The 19640-nt window shown below is 34.6% G+C and overlaps 1 protein-coding gene across 4 annotated transcripts in view; it reads left to right on the forward strand.

The window, feature by feature from the left end:
* Window positions 1–19640, forward strand: part of DGKB (diacylglycerol kinase beta) — a 382002-nt gene that overhangs the window by 120799 nt on the left and 241563 nt on the right. For all 4 annotated transcript variants that reach the window (XM_056485300.1, XM_056485298.1, XM_056485299.1 and 1 more), the window contains 6 exons: window positions 4806–4959; window positions 6237–6272; window positions 7637–7777; window positions 12078–12127; window positions 13456–13530; window positions 14016–14135. In XM_056485300.1, the coding sequence (XP_056341275.1) occupies window positions 4806–4959; window positions 6237–6272; window positions 7637–7777; window positions 12078–12127; window positions 13456–13530; window positions 14016–14135 (576 nt within the window). The remainder of the gene's footprint in view (window positions 1–4805; window positions 4960–6236; window positions 6273–7636; window positions 7778–12077; window positions 12128–13455; window positions 13531–14015; window positions 14136–19640) is intronic.

Below are 19640 nucleotides of genomic sequence, written 5' to 3' on the forward strand. Positions count from 1 at the left end.
ATTTTTAGGGTTTTTTTTTCTTAATTTCATGTGCTTTGAAACATTGATAAAATCCATAAGTAGGAATTAACTAATTTTAAAATATAATAAAATCAATTTTATATGAATTTTATGGTTTAAATTAGCTGAAACTCTGTCGTGGTTTCGAATGTGTACTTTTCTGGAGTTGTACCAAAATTTTTCATTACCAAATGAAGTTTTACTACCCAGTAATATGGAAGTCCTATTTTGTGAAGTTTCTTTTTGTAAAACATAAGAAAGGAGCTCCAATAAACTTGGTGAGTCAGTTTGACATATAAAAATAGAAATTCAGTTTTATATGATTAGTATAAAACCCTTTATTTCTCTGTGACCTACAGGCAAGAATTTTGGTACCCTTTTTGTTAGAGTCAAAGCTAAAACTGCACAGATTCTTTTTTCTTCTTTTAGACTCCCTCAGAAGATTTGGGCCAAATTATTTGAATGTTCTTTCATGTTTTTCTGATTCAACTATGTCCTATTTTATCTCTGTTACATTGAAAATTTTCCTGAAATCCTTAAACTTGTGATTATAATCTCCCTTTGCCCTGACAGTCTCTTGTGAAATGGAATGAATGAACTAATTAATTGTTGTCAGTTTGGTGCATCCTCTCACGCTCTCATCCCCTCACTTGTGAAACGTCATGGAAAATGCTTTCTGAAATGCTAAATCCTTCTTTCTCAGGTTCATTTAAATTCAGCTGGAGCTTCTGGAAGGCAAGCAACTGTTGAAAATAAAGCAATTAGCCTGCATGCCTAAAAAAAACACATCCACCATTATGGTTTATATATTATTCTGATGTTATTGATCTGAACTGTTTAATTAATGTTTGAGAATTCATTAGCATAAATAAATAAATTTTTCAAACCATACCAAAATTCTCTGAACTTTTCATCTGAGAAATTCTGGTAATGACAGTAAGATTTAAAAGGGAGATCAAGCATGATGCACGTTAAGGTGGAAAATTATTGTTCTCTGCTTTCCTTCTTTTTTTGTCTTTTTGCATACCAAAACATTGTGCAATACATTTGAAAAGTGGCTGGAGTTGAGGGGAAATGCTGATAATTAAAGGAAGGGTACTTACTTGCTGCAGCAATTCCTTATTTCAGAAGGGTAAAATTTCATGAGGAAAAAAGAAAAAGAGCTTATAATTGCAGAATAAAGAAATTACTGTAATGTTATGTGTTGCTTTCACTATGGTGAAATTAGTTTTAAATTAAGCTGAGCAAATGTTTTGCATCTTGACATGCTCTGTTCTAAATGAACCATACTCAGTACTTAAACTTCTACTTGGTGAGAAGGCTCCAACACCTCTGTGCAGTGCTCTTCTCAGGATTTCTTTTAAGAAATTCTTCTACTCTTCTATAGTCATGTAAAAAGTTATGTGTATTATAGTAAGAGAGAGATGATAGAGAAGGCACTGAAAGCAGTTTGAAAGTGAGCCTGTTTTTGGAGGATCACCCTTTCTCACTGGGAATCTTGATGGATGATCCAAACTACACCTAGCTTTGCTGTAGACTAGCTTAGTTCTCTTATATACTCTATATACATTTACAAAAAAAAAAAAAAAAAAAAAAAAATCCAGAAACGATTATACTATTTTAGAACTTAGTTCTAAGAGGGTAATCTACACCAGTTATGTTAGGTCCTCTTGAATGTTTTTCAGCTATGCAGTATTAGAATCCCAGATCTTGGGGTTTTAAGCAAGAGCCTAATCACAGGGCTCTACACAGACTGGCAGGACTGGTTTTAAACATTCTTTGCATCCAGCATGTGATTTTGCACCTGCATTTTTGGCCATTCTAAACATTTCTGAAGTGTATTCAAGTAATTTGCCAGCTTCTGACTAACTTTATATATAATTTTAAAGCTTTTGGATGCGCAGCGTCTGACCTCTGGTTGTATGAATATTGCTGCTTCCTTGGGGAAATAAGGTTGCAGAGCATGTTAGAACAGAGGATAAGGCACTTTCAACTAAAGAAATCTGGCTGTAGACCAACCTTTAGAACAACTACACACTTTCTTTTGTCCTTTGCTGAGCCACCATGGTTGCTGGAAGTCAGAATGTCAGATATAATAAATGGACGTGGCAACCAAGCCATGTGTTACTTTAGTATCTCTTGTCTTTTCCAGCAGTTTGGAACATGTGTTGGAGGATATTGGCTTAAATGATAGTCTGACCATCTTTACAAAATACTGAGAAGTTTGAACATCTTTGAGAAAAAGGGTCTTCAGGAAGAAAGAAGTACATAATTTCAAACTTTTTTGTTTATCCAGTTCTCTACACAGGTATAATTCTGAACCCATTAAGTGAAAAAAAAAAAAAAAAAAAAAGTAGCATTAAGGATTTAGTTACTGCTGGCAGCTTGGAGAACCAATGCCACTCAGACAGCACTTTAAAAATCTAAGGTGGCTCTAAAGTCAGGGAACATTTTTTGCAATATTTACATAAAATCAGCAGACAATGTAAATTAAGAAAAGATTGGTGCAATGTAAAGATATTTACATGGCCATCCATGAACCTGAGTTTAAATGAGATTATAATTTTGGTTTAGTTTCCATTGTCACTTAGCTGTTTTTTTGTGTATATGATTTAGTGAGATAGCTAAGACACATTTCATTAATGCACAATTTAACAAAGCAATTTCACATTGTTAAAGTCAGTTGATTTAGTGATTAATGTGTTTGTTATGCTTGTAGATAAAAAATATATTTATATAGTGAATATTAGTGTAACTAATTACTGATTTACTTGGATGCTGATACAAATCCAGTTGTTATTGTGATTCATAGTTTGTAAACAGTGAATTAAATGTCAGTGGCTTTACTAGAGAGAGAAAAAAGTAAAGTTTGTAGCACGAATTAAACAGTGTATGCTTTGTCAAAGTAAAAGAGTGTGGCTGAAACTGTCTGATGAGATAAAGATAGGGAGTCCATGTCCAGGGTGATTGTTTCTGTTTTACACCTATCTTGGGCACTGTGAGCAGTTTTTTTCAGTCTCTGTTATTTTTATCTTCAATAGATGAGTTTTATTGGTTTTACTGCACTTCTTTCTCAGATGAAGTGTTCTATATTAGAAGCTCAGCAGAAATACCCTCTTGCCAATCTTGCATTCCTGTTAATTATGACTTACATAAGAGTAGTCAGATTTTTTAATTTGTGTTGCTGGTCCCTCATAAAGATGATGATACACATTTAAAGCATTACCCTTTGGTAGTTAGGTCTTGATCTTAATGGGAAACTCCTTATTTAATATGCACATGAAATTTCAATATCTCATAAATACATTAAAAAAATAAAAGTTGAAGACAGGGGAAGAGAAGTCTCTGGTTTTAAATCTTAAAATTATATTAAAATAATATAAAAATTATCTATACTGGGACTCAGATTCCAAATTTGCTGAGGCCTTTGAAAATTCAGTTTCTATTTTCTTTTTTTCTGGCATGGTTTCAAACTGATTCTTGGATCCTTCCACATTCACTGTAGTGAACTAAAAGGGGTTGCACTAGACTTTTCTGTGGAGAAATAGAGTATTCCTGAAACATAGGGAAATTTCTCAAAATCAATTTTGTGGTATCATGTGGATTTATCCCTTAATTATTTAACAATGAACAGTTGCTGTTCTGTTTAATCTATGAAGAAAGTAACACTATGTTTTATCAGATTGATAAGCTGTTTTAAAAGTCACAAATGTAATTATAAATATGCAGTTGGGTCAATACATTTCAGGATACCTTTGTGTTCATTCTCTGTTAGCAGGGTAAATTGGGATCATACTGCTGTGATCCCATTGCAGCCTACACTTTCCTTGAGGGAGAGGTGCTGATGTCTCCCTGGTGACTAGCAACAGGACATGAGGAAATAGAATAAAGTTGCATCAGAGGAGGGTCAGATCAGACAAGAAAAGACTCTTCACTGGGAGGCTGTTGGTCAGTGGAAGAGGATTTCCAGAGCATGTCTTGGTTATGGCGCCAATCCTGTCAGAGGTCAAGGAGCATCTGGATGATGCTCTTAATCATGTGGTTTAGTTTCAAGTAGTCCTGTGAGGAGCAGGGAGTTGAACTTAATGACTCTTGTTCCCTCCATCTTGAGATAATCTATGATTCATTTTATTACAGACAATGCTGTTTTAACAGAAGAAATTATTGGAGTTTTATTAATCAGCTCTTACCTTGCTGGCAAAAGCAAAACCAAATTAAGCTAAATGACAAATGTTTTGGATCAACAACTTTTGGTTTTTCCTCTCTCAGTAATGCTGCATGTCTGAGCACTCTTCTTTGACTCTTCAAGCCTGTTTGAGACAGGGTGATTAGTAAGTCTGACAAACACCAGCAAAGCATGTTGCCATGTAAGAAAAGACAGGAGGCCTCCAATTCCCTGAATTAGGCATCCAAAAACCCCCTGCTTTTTGTCTGCCTAATTACAGGAGAAGCTAAGACATCCTAAGTACATCCCTAGGAGCTCTGTGGGTGCCTTTGGATGCTAATCAAGAAATTTGAGAGCACAGAACTTGATTTCAGGGTCCTGATATAAGTGCTCTGAATTTACTCTGGGCTGTTTTACACAGTGCTCTGAGGTATTATAGCACTACTGTGAATTTTCAAAGTAATACTTAATGTAGTAATCACTTTCAAGAATAGGTGTGCCAGTCTAAATCTTTAGACATCAATATATTCAAATACAGTCCAAAGCTTTTTTCAACAGAATATTATTTGATGGATTAGTATGATATTTTTTTACAAAACATTCAAAAATTTTTATTCCTTTTTTTTCCCCTTCACTGCAGACAATTGATTTAGAGGGGTTCAAGCTGTTTATGAAGACTTTCCTGGAGGCAGAGTTACCAGATGATTTTGTTGAACACCTTTTTACATCATTTAGGAACAAAATCTCTCACTGCAGCCCATTAATAAAAAACAAACCACAGCACCTTTCTGGAGGTAAGTAATAAAATCAGTAATATAAGAGCTAAAGGTTTCTTCACCCTGCTGTTTTACTTCTAATAGCTGTAAATATATGGAATTCTTAACTACATGTTGAGGGATTATTTGTGAAATTAGAGAAACTAACTCATAATAGAAAATACTTTGAAAAGGAATGGAAATTAAATGGTTTAATCTTTTTCATTCACAATAGTGATGCAGCTGAGACACCAAGTGGACATTCTTTGTCATGTTAATGCTAAACAGATTGCTATGGTTACATGATCTTGTTGCCTACTCTCCTTTATAAAGACTCAAAAATGTTTCAGCTTGATGCAGGAGGCTCCTGCTGGTGCTCAACCATTTCTGTGCCAGTTGCTGATGTTTCTTTTAACTGTCTGTGTGTGATTCTGTTGTTATTAATCCTGCAAACTTAACAGCTACTGATATTTTAAATGTTGGGTGGGTGTTAGTACATTACTAAAAGTGATTTTGATTTCAGAGGGCACAGGTAAATTCTGCCCTGTAAATTCAGGCTGTACTCAGCTTTCTTCACTTTCACTATAGTTCTCTTTGATGTAATTTATTCCTATGTGTGGTAAAATTATAATAATGATAATTTTTATAACATTAAAGGATGGTGCTGTTATTACTGTTGTTGTTTAAACTGTATGTTAAGTTTCTTACTCTAATAATGCCCATAACATGTTTTTCTCCTACACTAACTTTTCCTTGAGTTTGTCATGAGTTTTTATCTTATTCTGTTACTAAGGACTTTAGAAATAGTGTAATGTAATATCAGTTTAGGAAGCTTCCATATGTTTTTAGCATAATACCAGAAGGACTGTTTGATAAATTGTTATATCCAAAACATGTTCAGAGAGGCATTTCAGTTCACCTCGTGCAAGAATTGTTTTGGCTTGAAAAGGTAGTGGGTTTATATTGTAATTGAATTTTATAGTTTAAACTAAATGTTACATCCTGATAATTTGTAACTTTTAAAGGGAAAAATTGTGCATTGCTACCTTTTGATGTGCACATGGAAACTGTAGAAACACTTGATTTTGGGTATCTAGTAATTTTTAAATGTTACCAGTAGTGCAAAAAAAGCTGACTGTAGTGGAAAATAACTTTGTCAGGAATATTTGACATTCTTCTGGAAAATGGAAGGATAAGTGAGAGCTAGAGAAAATGACAAGGAAAGTAGCAGGGTTCATCAGTCTGTCAGGTGCGTGCTTGTTTTACACCTAGTCTCTTTTGGTCCACTCATATCTGTTTATAAACTGTATTTTCAGTGAAGGTGTCTGAAGAGAGATGGAAACAGATGCCAGGTAAGCAGCAGGACTGGAAGACACCTGTAAGTCAGTACATACTTCCCACCTCTGATTAAGAAATAATATTTAACCTGTACCTTGCAGCTGATGATAGGTTAAAAGATACCTTAAAATTTGTGTTTCTTTTCATTAGGATTTCAGCACTATTTATTTTGAGAAGAGTTATCTCAGGATTAATATTTTTTTTTATTCTGTGAATATGATTTACATTAATACTGGAATATGAAATATTTGTGCAAATTGTGTGATTAAAGCTAGCATTTAACTGAATAAAATATTAAAATGTCTTCATTTTAATGACACTTAACAGACATGCAAGCTCATTAAATATAACATTGCCTTATTAAATATTTTTGTTCATTTATTATTTACTTTTAGTGTTTATTATTTGCCTGGAACTATAAAAATGGAGTTCATTCCAAGATACGTTTTTGCACACCAGTTTGCTCTTTTTTGCCTTATTTTATTGCTTTAACGTGTATCTCATAACATGTAGACATATGCTTATGTAGGTTTTTGAAGATCTATCCAGATTGCAATGAAGTTTTTCAAGCTAAATTTAGGGGGACAGGGGACAGCCCCTCCATCAGTAAGATATGCAACAAACTTGTAAAGAAAGTTTTCTTACTCCTTTCTCTGTGTTCTGCTGTCCTTCCCATTTTTCCCCATTTTGGTCCTGCAGATTCCAGTAATATTATCAGGACTGGTCATACTAATCTTGTACTGAAACAAAAAGTTTGGCAATTTTGAAACTTTAATTCCAAGTGGTACACTGGAACTGCCATTAATGACAATATCTGAGCAATTATTATGACTAATATTTAAGTTCTAAACGTATTTTCTCAGTAGTCTGTCACTGAGATTTCTGTGTTTTAAATGTGTGCTGCACTGACACACATCTGGCTGTGGTTTTGGGATAACAATATACTTGGGTATTAGAAGAGTTTTTGTTGACACCAAAACATCTTCAGTTAATGTAGTTGTTGTCAATCTGTAAATTAGATAAATCTTCTACAAGCACAAGGAAGTGGATGCAGACTTGGGCAGGGATTGTTTTTGGCACCTAGCATGGTAGAACAAAAATATTCACCAAATTGTTTTGTAGTCAAATCAGATCAGCACAAATTAAAAGAAGTTTATGCCATTTCCATAATTGGGTGGGGTTGTTTTTTTTGGATAGTTTATTTTAATTGTACCTTTGCTGGATAAATGGTGAACATGAATTGTTTAAAACTTAACATTTAAATTAAAAAGTAATCTGAGAGTCACAGAAAACAAAGATGAATGCATGCAAGAGTTATGTTTTAGTTTTCTGCTTATATTATGCGTTCAGACTAACAGAGGTTATGGGTTATTTCCAGGTCTGAGACTTAACAAGGGTACCTCTACATCCAGACCTCCTACTCCTGCCAACTCACATTTACCAGACATGATCCAGCTGAAGGATATTGTTTGCTATTTGTCACTGCTAGAAAGAGGAAGACCTGAAGACAAGCTAGAATGTATGTTCTTTTTTCATTTTAAATATTTATTTCCTTAAGTAATCAAATATTCTGTCTCTGAATTTAAGAACTATTTTGAGCAGATGGATTATAAAAATGTGGTTCTAGGTGACCCTTATTGCAGAAATGATTTTTTTATTCTTGCTAATTATGAGATTTTGAACTAAATTTGGTTTATCTAGCATTTGCTAAAATGAAGAGTAAGGATTGTACATTTTGTAGTTACAGTAATCCTCTCTACATGGTCTTCTCTTGATTACTATCAGATCTGAGAAAAACAAACAAAGTATACTAAATATACTTAGAGATCTATAGATTGGGTGAATAACCTGAATTAAAGATCCTAACTCAAACAAAGAATAGTTGCTGGTATAAGCTTGGTCTCTATACTATTAGTGAATGCTGAAAAGCCAGGAGTGATCAGAGTCTGTGTCACTATTGGGAAGGAGTATTTGACACAGGAAGTTAGAAATGGCTTGTTTGGTTGTTTTGTTTGTTTGTTTTTAATTAGGGGCCTGGCTCATTAAGGTGCAGCACCACTACCTATTAAAAACAAAACAAAACAAAAAAAGCAAAAAAACAAACAAAATACCCTGTGAGTTTGATCTATAAATTGGAGAGAAAAAGAAGAAAACCTGTTTTCTTATTGTGAAGTTTTAGAAGCCAGTTTTTCATGTGGCTAATCAGTTAGACCAATCATACTGTCCATATTGAGATGAAATATACTTCAATATACATAACTGGTCTGTTTATAAAAGATATGTGGGATCAGGAAAATGGAAATCATATGGAAAATAAATATTCAGTAGGATAAGGTGTGCAAACATTAGGCCACTTCTGCCAGAATAAGAAATTCATTACAAGGTTACATGTCCCTTAAGTACTTTGATGCTTTGTTACCTGTAGTTGCAATTTTGTACTACAAGGTCACAGCAAATCCCCTGGATCCCCCAAATTTGGAAATCCTGTTTTGGTATCTTATGAGTAGAATTTGAGGATGTATGTGTGAATGTACATTCAGAACACAGGCATGGAAAAACTGAGGTCCAAGGGCTGAATTTAACTTAGAGCATAATAACTGCTGCAAGGTAGCAAGTTGTGCAAGCCCCACCAGAGCTCCCACTGAGGAGCTCCATGCACAGCTCATGGCATGAGATGGAGATCAGTTGCCTCCCCTGGTGTCAGGAGCTGGTACAATGAAAAGGAGGAGAGACAGAGGAGCAGATGATAATTAGTTTGGGGATTTTCCATGAACTTCCAATGTGGCAAAGGAGCTGCATGGGCAAAGACTGTTGTATATAATTTAAGAGTGAGAGAGCACGACCTTATATATGTATGGTACTTAAATATTTTGTGTATTCAAGGTTAATTGCATTTACTATGTATAATTCTGGGCATGGTTGTTTTATGGGTTTATTTTCTTCTTTGTCATACAGGATTGAAATATACCACATATTTTTGCTTTTTAGTATCTAAATTTCAGCTTGTACTGCACCATTGTATGCAGACTTTTCTATTGATTTCAATTGAATTCTCATTATAAATCAGTGGTATAATTTAACTCTTTTTTGGTATTTGAAAGCAGTAGGTCCCGTGGCTGTAATGTAAATTATAAGTTTGTAGCAATGAAGAGAAGAGATAATATATGGCTGATTCTGAAGTTGCAAACATTATTATCAATACCAATTTCAAATAGTGATTTTAATTTTTTTTTTCAGATGACAAAAATTGGGAAAAAATGAGTCATGACTGAGTGTTTTGGAAACTTAATTCAGGACAAGCAGAATGTGAAAGTGGTGTTTTCAATTAAAATTTGATGTAGGCTGGAGGATAGACTACACTATGAGAAAATAGTGTTTCTTCTTTGGATCTCTATGATCTACAGATTTTCATAGATTAATAAATATTCCAGAAGTTAAATGGATTTTCTAACCTATTAAGAGTGTAGAGGTCTTGCATAGCATGAACCTCACCTGTTTGGCATGCTCAGCATATCTATTATTCATAATCTATGTATGACCTGAATATAAAGAAAATCCTAAGCATTCCTCACAGAGATACATTGAGAGAACACAGATCATCTTTTAAAGGTTAAATTGCCATCTAGATATAGAAATTGAGTGCCCAGTCAGTGTAATCAGGTAAGGAGATGGGAAAAGAAATATAAAAATTTGACTTGTGCCCTGTAGTTCGCATCAGAACTTACGTTTGGTTGTTTTTATCATTTCTTGGTTTGGTTTTGGTTTTTTTTTTCTCCTAGAGTGTGTAAATCAAAACCATGAATATTTAGCAGTGTATGAATAGAGATGCTTGCCACACCAGTAGCATAGTTTTCAGAATCTAGCCAAGAGCACAGATTGAGCCTTTTTGCTACCCTATACATATGTAATTGGAAAGACTTTGTTTCTACAAAGGTGAAACAGTTATAATTATGCTAATGTCTGGTTTTAAATTACTATTTAGAACAACTGATTCATGTTAAAGGAAAAAAAAGTTGAAAGCACTACTACTCTGGAGTGGGTAAAGGTCACAGAGATGTTAAAACTTGCTGTAAAACATTGTCTCAGCTAGTGTCTAAGAATCACAGAGGAGGAGGAAGGAGAGCCAAATGATTTTATCATTGAGTGATGCAGTGATTCATCCCTATGGAAACTGTGAATGCTTAATGGTACCTTTGCCAGACAATATTAGCTTTCAAGCTCTGAGAAGCTTTGGTGGAAGGTGTACTAGCTGGGGCAGTACCAATCTCTGGTGGCTTTTGGCATTAACTGTTGTTTTATGCTGAAACATTTTTGCTATGGTAACTCTAGGGAAAGAAAGATATTTTTATAAGTTTTCCTAACCTTTAACTGATGAATCATGGGCCTTTGTGATGTGAAAGAGTGTACTACTGTAAATATAATCAGTTTTGTATTGCAGCTTTTAAGAGCAGTGCAAGGTAATGGCAAAAATTGCTGAAGTGGTAGAGAGGTATAGTGCTTACCTTTTTTCCACACAATTAGATGATCAACTCATTCCCAAGATGGAGGATATAAGTGAAACAAGCCAATATATATAGTTAATATGTTTTGCTGTAAGTCCAAAAATGATGGAATTCTTTCTGAACTTTACTGTCTAATTGATAAGAATTTCCTCTCACTTCTCATTATATTGTTTCCTGAAAATTATGGCAAGCTTGTGTGTGAAATTTATTGGACTGTAACAGCATCTTCTATGGATCCAGTGTGGTAGGATTCCTCAGTTTAAATTGTTCATATGTTACGTTGCCAGAGACATTTGATTAGAGCAGATTATTTGTGTTTTGCTGTTGGTGAAGGCAGTATATTAACCTGGAACCATCACTACATGGGCTGACTTCATCCCTAAAAAAACAGGTGTAGGAGTAAAAAAGAAAAATGGTTTTGAAAAGCATGGTGGGTATTTGGATTTCAGAGCTCTGACAAACTATCTCTGAAAGTAAGGACAAAGTATTTGTAGGCTTCTGGATTTTGTTTTTAGTCTTCTAACAGTATTTCTATGAAAACTTTATGCTTTGCTGCTTCCAAGTATCTTGGTAATGGTGCAAGTACCTGTTCTTTTGGCTGGGACCAAGTCATGATAGAATCTTGAAAGTATATATTTTTTCTGGATTTTGTCAAAATATAACTTTTTGTCTGTGTGGTTCCTGAGAATGTTGGGAATGCATTCTGAAATTGATGAATCAAGTACGGTCCTGGAAGAAGTCACGGTGGCAGTTTGTGATGAATGTTTATTGTTGGATTTGGATGATTAAATATTTAAAATATTAATCTTGTTTTTCATTTAGTTGGTTAGAAAAGAGTTTATAAAGCAGTATCACTTTTGAATAGTGATAGCTGCAGTCAAGGGAGTAGCATTGTAACTTAGGCAGGCTTATCAATGTTTGTGACCAATTTTGTGTTTGGTGAGATCACAGAGAAGGGCCTTCTGGTAGTACTCACCATGAAGACAGATCATCTCTAGAAGGAAGTAAAATCAAGTTCACAGACCAAATTAGCTGTTAGGGTGATGGTGTGGAAAAGGTGCAATTGCACTCTCTGGTTTTTATGTCTCATTGGAGGCACTGTGGTAGCACCTGAGTGATCCTCTCACATAATGCAGCTTGTTTGGTGGGTCTGCAGCTAGTCTGGTCATTAAAGAAAAATGTTAACATTTGTCCTTTCTTTGAAACTCACACTTGGCTGTTTTGGGTTTTGGGTTGGAGTTGTTTTTTCTAATGAAAGAGAGATGTATTTGTTGTGTTTTCTAACTGAGTTTCTTTCTCTCTTTGTTTCCTTTTCAGTTATGTTTCGCTTGTATGATACAGATGGGAATGGATACCTGGATAGTTCGGTAATGTTTCTATGTATTGCATTGTAAGAGTATGTCAAAGTGGCAAAACTCTACAAAACTACATTAATTCAAATCAAGTTTATATTTATCCTGAATTATTAGAAGCAGTGTAAAACATAGTTGATAAAAATTCATTCATTTGAAAAGTAATGCTTGAGTTTTCCAGGGAGAAATGTTGCTTCTACAACTGTATAAATTTGTATAAACTGTCACGGAGTCCTGTTCTATTGTCTTCTCATTTTTAATGATATTGCAGTAGGGGACACATTAATATGATTCCAATAATTCTAGTATGCTGCTGGGAGATGTGTATGAAAGCACCTTTTGTAAAGATTTCATTAAAAGGTGTGAGAGTTACACAGTGGATGTATGTGGAGAAAAGTTGTACCTTCCACGTTATTATTAAGAATGGAGGAACAATATTAAGGGCAAAGTTTTGAGGAATAGCCCAACCAAATGTTTGAAGAAAAGTCAGAGATATGGAAATAATTTTAGATGTAACTATTTTTGTTTTGATAGCTAACAGAAAAAAGTGTTTTATTAGTAGTGTTCTTTTTTTTTGCCCATCTTTGGATTTTTTTTTCCATCGTTTTTTGTATCTACTGGAAGCAAGACAGCATAGAATGGGTTGGTAAGGAAGAAGAGGTGATTTCCATAAGTGGCAAGGAAATATGGACATGAAAATATATAAGGGCATGAAGTAAATATGGCACAAAAATTTTAGGCAATACCAAGTTGAGTTAGATGCCAGGATAAAAATGAGAATTTAGAATGGTCTTAGAGAAGAATTTGAACATGTTTACAAAGCAGAAGTGTATATATAAGTATAGAAAAGCCCTAGTGATATGTGATCAAGGAAAATTGCAATACTGTAGTGGTAAGAAAATAAATCTGTGGTAGGTTAAAGAATCCATTTTATGCCTTATTTCTATTAGAAAGTTGTGGTTTATACAATTACTGTCAAAAAAACAATCTGTTACAGTGATGGAATTTACAGATCATTTCATGATGTTATCACAGGGTGGAAATCAGATCATGAAAGCATGGGTGCTTGAAAGATAACTAGGAAGGGAGAATCTATGACTGCTTCCAATTACTTTGATTGGGGGGCTGTATTTCACCTCCTTGAATGCTTTGTAGTCCATGCAAGATGTTTTGCTAGTAAGCAGTATCACTTGAGAATACAGCTTCCAGTGTAAAGTACATTTCATCAGGGGTGTTATGAAATAGTGCCACTGAATGCAATATGGTTGAATTATTAGTTCCTTTCAGTAGAATTTTTCTTTATAACCTTGCATTAAATATCATACTTTTTCACTCATCTCTAGGAGCTGGAAAATATTATTGCTCAAATGATGCATGTTGCAGAATACCTTGAATGGGATATTACTGAATTAAGTCCAGTAAGTATCCATTTGTGGCAATTTTTAATGTTGCTAGAGACAGCTGTCATAATTGTGTGATATTTCATATCCAGGTGACATTCCACAGGTAAGATAGAAATAAAGATAGCCTATGTTCCACTACAGCACTGTGAATTACCACTTTTACCAGTATTTTGCTGTTTAAATCTAATATATGAAAGTTTCAATAAATGTAATAATTAACTTTTATAACATGACTGGTTTGTCTCTGAAAATTTCCTATGAGTGCATGCACAAAGGACACAGATTGATATAGGACCTTTAGGTGTTCCTAAAATGTAAGTAGGAGTATGGCACTTCATTTTCTGAACTGTCCATACTCCTTTCGCTACAGCTACCATGCAAGTAATATTTTTCTTAATTTATGTATGAGAGAATTGGAGATCTGCACATCCTAACCAGTTGTTGTATTAGAACATAGTAATAATAAATTAGAACTTACAAGATTTTTCATTAAACTATAGATTCTTCATGAAATGATGGAAGAAATTGACTATGATCATGATGGCACTGTTTCCCTAGAAGAGTGGATCCAAGGAGGAATGACAACAATCCCACTCTTGGTCCTTCTTGGGTTAGAAAATGTAAGTATTAAATAGTAGCATCAAGTTTCTGCTTATATATTGGCTGTGGCCTTCAGGTTAGTTTCTCTGTGGCCTGTAAAAGATTGACTTAGCTTTACTCCTCTTACTTTGTCTGAATGATGTGCAGAGAACAGAAGTGTGTCTTCAACATCACAGGTCACTGGCAAGTTTGAACCACCCGGCCCCAGATCTGGAATTTGTAAAAAGCTGAATAATTTTCTCTGCTAGCAACATGTTAATTCCAAGCTGCAGTATTATCTGTTGAGTGTGCTTTACTGCCCATGTGTGTGTTACAGCTGGCTTGGAGTGTCTAAATTTCTCAGCATGGTACTGGATTGTGTGCCCTAACTGTGCTGAGTCACAGAACAATCTAGGTTGGAAAGAACTTCTGGGGATCTTCTGTTCCAGTCAGTCCCTAATTAAAGGGAGCACCACAGATTGAGTTATCCAGGGCCCTGTCAAGCCTGGACAATTCAAATGAGGTGGATTCTATCAGTTCTGTGGGCAAACTTTCCCTGTGTTAATTGTTGTCAAGGGAAAGAGTTTTGTTCATGTGTGCAGATCGAATTTCGTCTGCAGCAAAAAAAAGATCTGTCTCTGTAACTATGTTAGGGGAACACTTACACCAACAGAGTATTGTGAAAGATGAGCTTATGTTCTCTACATTTCCAGCCTCACATTAAAGGTAATACATTATGATCAGTTTTGTACCAGTTCAACATAGCTGTTTTAAGATTGGCATGTTTTCAGTGCCACCTGCTGTCCTGTATTTCAGCTAATTTTGAACTCATATATTGAGGCATAGGTTTCAAATGCTTTTCTGCTATTCTAAAGAAAGCCTTTTAATTTTTTTACATCTCTTTTCTTAAGTAATTTTCACATTTTGAAAATAATAAATAATATTTATTTTCCCCATTTAGTGCAATCTAGACTGCTGTAGTTGCTCTATGCTATTTTATTTGCATAAAAATGCTCAGATTGATACTTTGTGCAGTGAAATATGTAGCAAAGAAATTTATTGAACGGAAGATATATATAAGTCTTGAAAAATCTAATTAATTAAATTACAGGTAAAATACCTGAATTAAAGATAACTTTCAATGAGTCTGGACCACTGTAGTACTAATTCCCTAATTCTATATGTGAGAAAAATATTAAATTACTGTCATCAAACAATATATGTTTGTCAGACTGAATTCCATTATTTCCACAGAATTACTCTAAATAAGGGTCAGCAAATTCTCTCAAGCAAGCAGTATAGCAGATAACATATAGTGATTTTCAGTACATTCTTCTTTTATGACAGGAAGTATAGGTGTTCTGCGAGTATTTTTCAATATCTACATTTCATTCTTTCTGAATTTGAAACTCCTAAATTACAGTATAAATTAATGCAGATCAATCTGTAGAGTATATTTTCATATTAAAGCGAAAGCTATTAAAAAGAAGCTATGTTATCAAATATTTTATCGTTTTGAGTATTTTTACCAGTTACTAGATATTTCTATATAGCTTTACTATGAAAATACTAAAAACACATAAAGTGATGAAAATTCTACAACCTGTTATCAGCAGGGGTCAGTGTTTCTGTCATCAATAGCATTCCTTGTATTTAAAGCATTTAACAGACATAAATGTACAGTTGGGGAAAAAATATGATAATAGCATGCAAAATATCTTTATAATCAATAAGCATAGTTTATGTAAAGTCCATTACCTACATATGAGCTGATTTGCTAGTAATTTGCTAATGATTCACTAGGACAAGATGCTGCCCTTTAAAAGGCCTCCTATTTTTCTTTTTATATTTAAAGCTGTTTAATTTTTTAAACCCTCACATTATATGTAGAGAAAAGCAAAATTTTTAATTTTTTTCATTGAACCAGCAAAAATATATTATTTCCATAGTTCAAATAAAATCATATTTTAAGGACACTGAAAAGTGAAATAAGTAAAGATAAAACTCCAATATGTGTCTGTTAATTAGTGTAAACTGATAGCATGATTTTGATGGTTTTGCAGCATCTAATATATTATCCAAGCTCTTCATTCCAGTGCATCAGTCCCATCAGTGGGATGCTCTTAAATATTTTTGTATGCCATTGTTAGATTTTGCAAACCTAGCTTCCCAGGACTCTGCTTTCTGGGTGTCTATCTCTCTCCTTTTAGTTATAGTAATGAAAAGTAAGAAAAGAATCTTTTGGATTCACTAATAAAATAAGAAAGTGCTGATATCATAAGCTTTTCCTCAAGTTGATTAGTATGTGAAAATAAGGGGCATAATCTACTGGATTATGCTGTTTAGACATGTCCAAGTTATCTTCATATGTTGATATGTTGTAAATCAGAGGGAAAAGAACAACAAAACCACTCCCCTGCCCCCCCACCCCAAAGCAAAACCACAAAAAACCCCAAACAAAACCCACAAATGAAGAACCCACCAACCAATCAATTATATCACCTTCTTTTAAGTGTTAGTTGTGTACTGAACTTGGCAATGATGAAATTTTAAATCCAAGAGATCAAGTTTAGAGCTTGTCTAGGATGACAGTGACAAAGAATTGTCACTATAGTTGATTTAAATAAATTATGATACAAATGAAATATTTAATTTGTTTTGGGTTGGGGTCCATTAACATTGTAATGTACTTAACTGTTGTGTAGAGCTTGTATGAGTCTGGATCACTGTAGTACTAATTCCCTAATTCTGTATGTGTAGAGCTTGTATGTAGGACAGAAGATTTTTCAGCTGATCTCATCTGATATGCTAATATCAGTGAAGTTATGATAATTTATTTCAGCTGCAGATTTGTCATAGTACTTTCAGAATTCAGCTACATTGTTTGTACTTAATCCTTAGTTTCCTGTAATAGCTATATAGAAAGGCCAGATATCATGTAAAAGTTCTATATTACATTTAAAGCCTTCCAATCAGTTTTTATTCCATAATGTATTAGATGATTTAGTCCAAATAATTTGAAAAGAAGGAGCATTTAAGTGGAGTATGGAAGTATATTATTTAAAAATGAAAGAATAAACAAGCCAGTGTTTATGAACAGTGGGGTTAAGATAGCCTAACCCCTCACAGATCTGTGGCTTTTGCCCTCTGACCTTATGAGTAATCCCCTTCTGAGATGAGTATTAGGCTGTAACTACAAGCATTTGCCAGCCACCTGTTACCAAGTCAGAGAAGTAACAAGGAAATCTGCCTCATTTCCCTTTTGGGCTCTTTCTCTTTCTCTGCTTCCCCCCCTGCTTTTTCCTAGACTTGCATGAAATTTCTAGTGCCTTTCAAATTTGTTTAAGATTACTAAACTAATTTAAAAGTTGCTGGTGCAGTTTAGAGTGATGAAGATAACAGGACAAAGAGCATAAAAAAGTCTAATTTCCCTAGGAAATCAACTTTAATATCCAGTTTGTTTATTTTCCTGGGCTTTATGTTCTGTTTCCTTCTAAGATTTGATTTTGGAGTTGTTATGAAGGTAGACTTTAGAAATACAGAGTTCTATCTTTGAAAATGTTCCAGGATGGAAATTACATGTTTGATTTTTTGGTGCTTTTGAAGGCAGTTGATATTCTAAGCAAACAATTTGGGTAAAGATAAGGAATTTAAATAGGAACTTCATTGGTTCTTTTTCTGTAGGGGTTCTGAGATAGATACATGTACTCTGGCAATTTGTTTTAGAAGAAAAGATCTTGGAATTGTATACATGTATCTTTCATTTGTAATTGGGTGACTATCCTTTTTCCAATTAGCAGTGTCTTAATGCTTTCTATATGGCATCTACTGAAACCTTAGTATTTAAGACAAAGTAATTCTTACTCTGATGTTTAGTTGTTCCAGTTTAATGGATTTTTTTTTCAACAAATGCTCTTATGTAAAGTAAGAATTTTGTGAAGAAAAAGAAAATGTTAACTATGTAGGAAATTGTTATTTCTGTGGTTTAATTTTTAGTAATAAATGTAAGAGGTAGTTTTTTGCTGAGTGTCACACTTGAATCTGGAGCTTTCACAGTCCTCATCACTTGTCCAAATTTATTTTTACATATTAAGGCAATAGTCTCCCACCCAAACAGAAATTGGAGAGAGACATCCCTGCAGTACTCCTGATTCTTTTGAGAAGTGGTCTGTTGCACATTAGTGACCACTAGGCTATTTATTCTACTTCTCCATGGTAGAAACCTTTGAAGTTTCTGACCTTTTTATTTGCTTCTGCATTATTATTAAATAGATTAACATTGTAAGAGAAGGTGGAAAGTTAACTCATTGAGTCTCTACTAGCATCACTTAAAACTTGTTTTGTAATCTGTGCACAAAAAGCTTCTTAATGATGGATTTTGTCAGTCATAAGTGTTGTGCTCTGCTCTTTAGTTGTACAATATTATTCCACCATGATTTGATAGAAGCACTTGATTTCTCTTTTGACTTAATTGCATGCCAGATATTTGGTCTCACTTTTCCTGTAACAAGTAGTTACTATCACCTCTGTCAGTGATTGCATGAAGAGGAGGTATAAACTGCAAGTTCATAAGTGCTAGTGTTTAAAGAAATCCTGTATTTTAGGGAAGTATTTTATTCCCTCTCCAGTGGCCACTAGATGTCACGGTTGCACTGTACCTGGTACTGAACAGTTGCTGAATAGCTGCCCTAAGGTGAGAGAGAAGTTTAAAACCAGCAAATGCTTCATAAAGATGTCAATAATTTGAAATAAGGCAAATATGCCTTTCTTTTAAATCACTAACAGCTGTAACTTTCAATCCAGTTCACCTTTTAAATCAAGGTAAATTTTGATGGGACAAACATTTGTGTTGAATTGAGACTATGTTTCAATTAAATTGTAAAGATATACTCTTAAAATGTTACTTTGGATCCCCAAGCAATAAATATGTGATTGCACTCAAATAATTGAAAAAGCATCTTTTAAAGCCTTTTGATTAAATGTGGGATGGCATGTTTCAGTGGGAGTCCACCCTTGGGAATAGTGCTTCTTCTTGTGTATATTATATTATTGTTCCCATACTTTTTGAGTTGTATGTTAAAATGGAACCAAACTAGAAGCTTGCAAACTTATGCAAGTCCGGAGTGGGATCTGTTGTACCATGAGTAATCCCTTCAGGCCAAAGCTTGAAATGGCTGCTCAGCACCTGGGCAGTTTCATGGACTTCTATTTCTTTTGTTCAGAGAGGAAGAAGGGCAGTCAGGCCTTTTATTGACCTGAGTGACATTTCTGTAATTCCTCTCTGCAGTGTGTGTTTTCTGGAAGGCCGAAGGTGCGGCGCACCATGCGCTGTTTCCATCCATGCAGGGGCAGACTTGAGCCCCCTGGGCTGTCACTCGCTCCCTTAGTGCCAGTTCATTCCTGGCTGGAAGCAAACTTTATCCCTGGGAGGGATGAAGGAGCTGTTGTGGTGCTCTGGTGAGGCAGCAGGGCCCGCAGAGGGAGCGGTGGCAGGGACGGAGTGAGGGAGCAGCTTCCCCTTCCCCTTCCCCTTCCCCTTCCCCTTC

This window comes from Oenanthe melanoleuca, chromosome 2, assembly GCF_029582105.1.
Source record: "Oenanthe melanoleuca isolate GR-GAL-2019-014 chromosome 2, OMel1.0, whole genome shotgun sequence".
In the NCBI taxonomy this organism is placed as follows: domain Eukaryota; kingdom Metazoa; phylum Chordata; class Aves; order Passeriformes; family Muscicapidae; genus Oenanthe; species Oenanthe melanoleuca.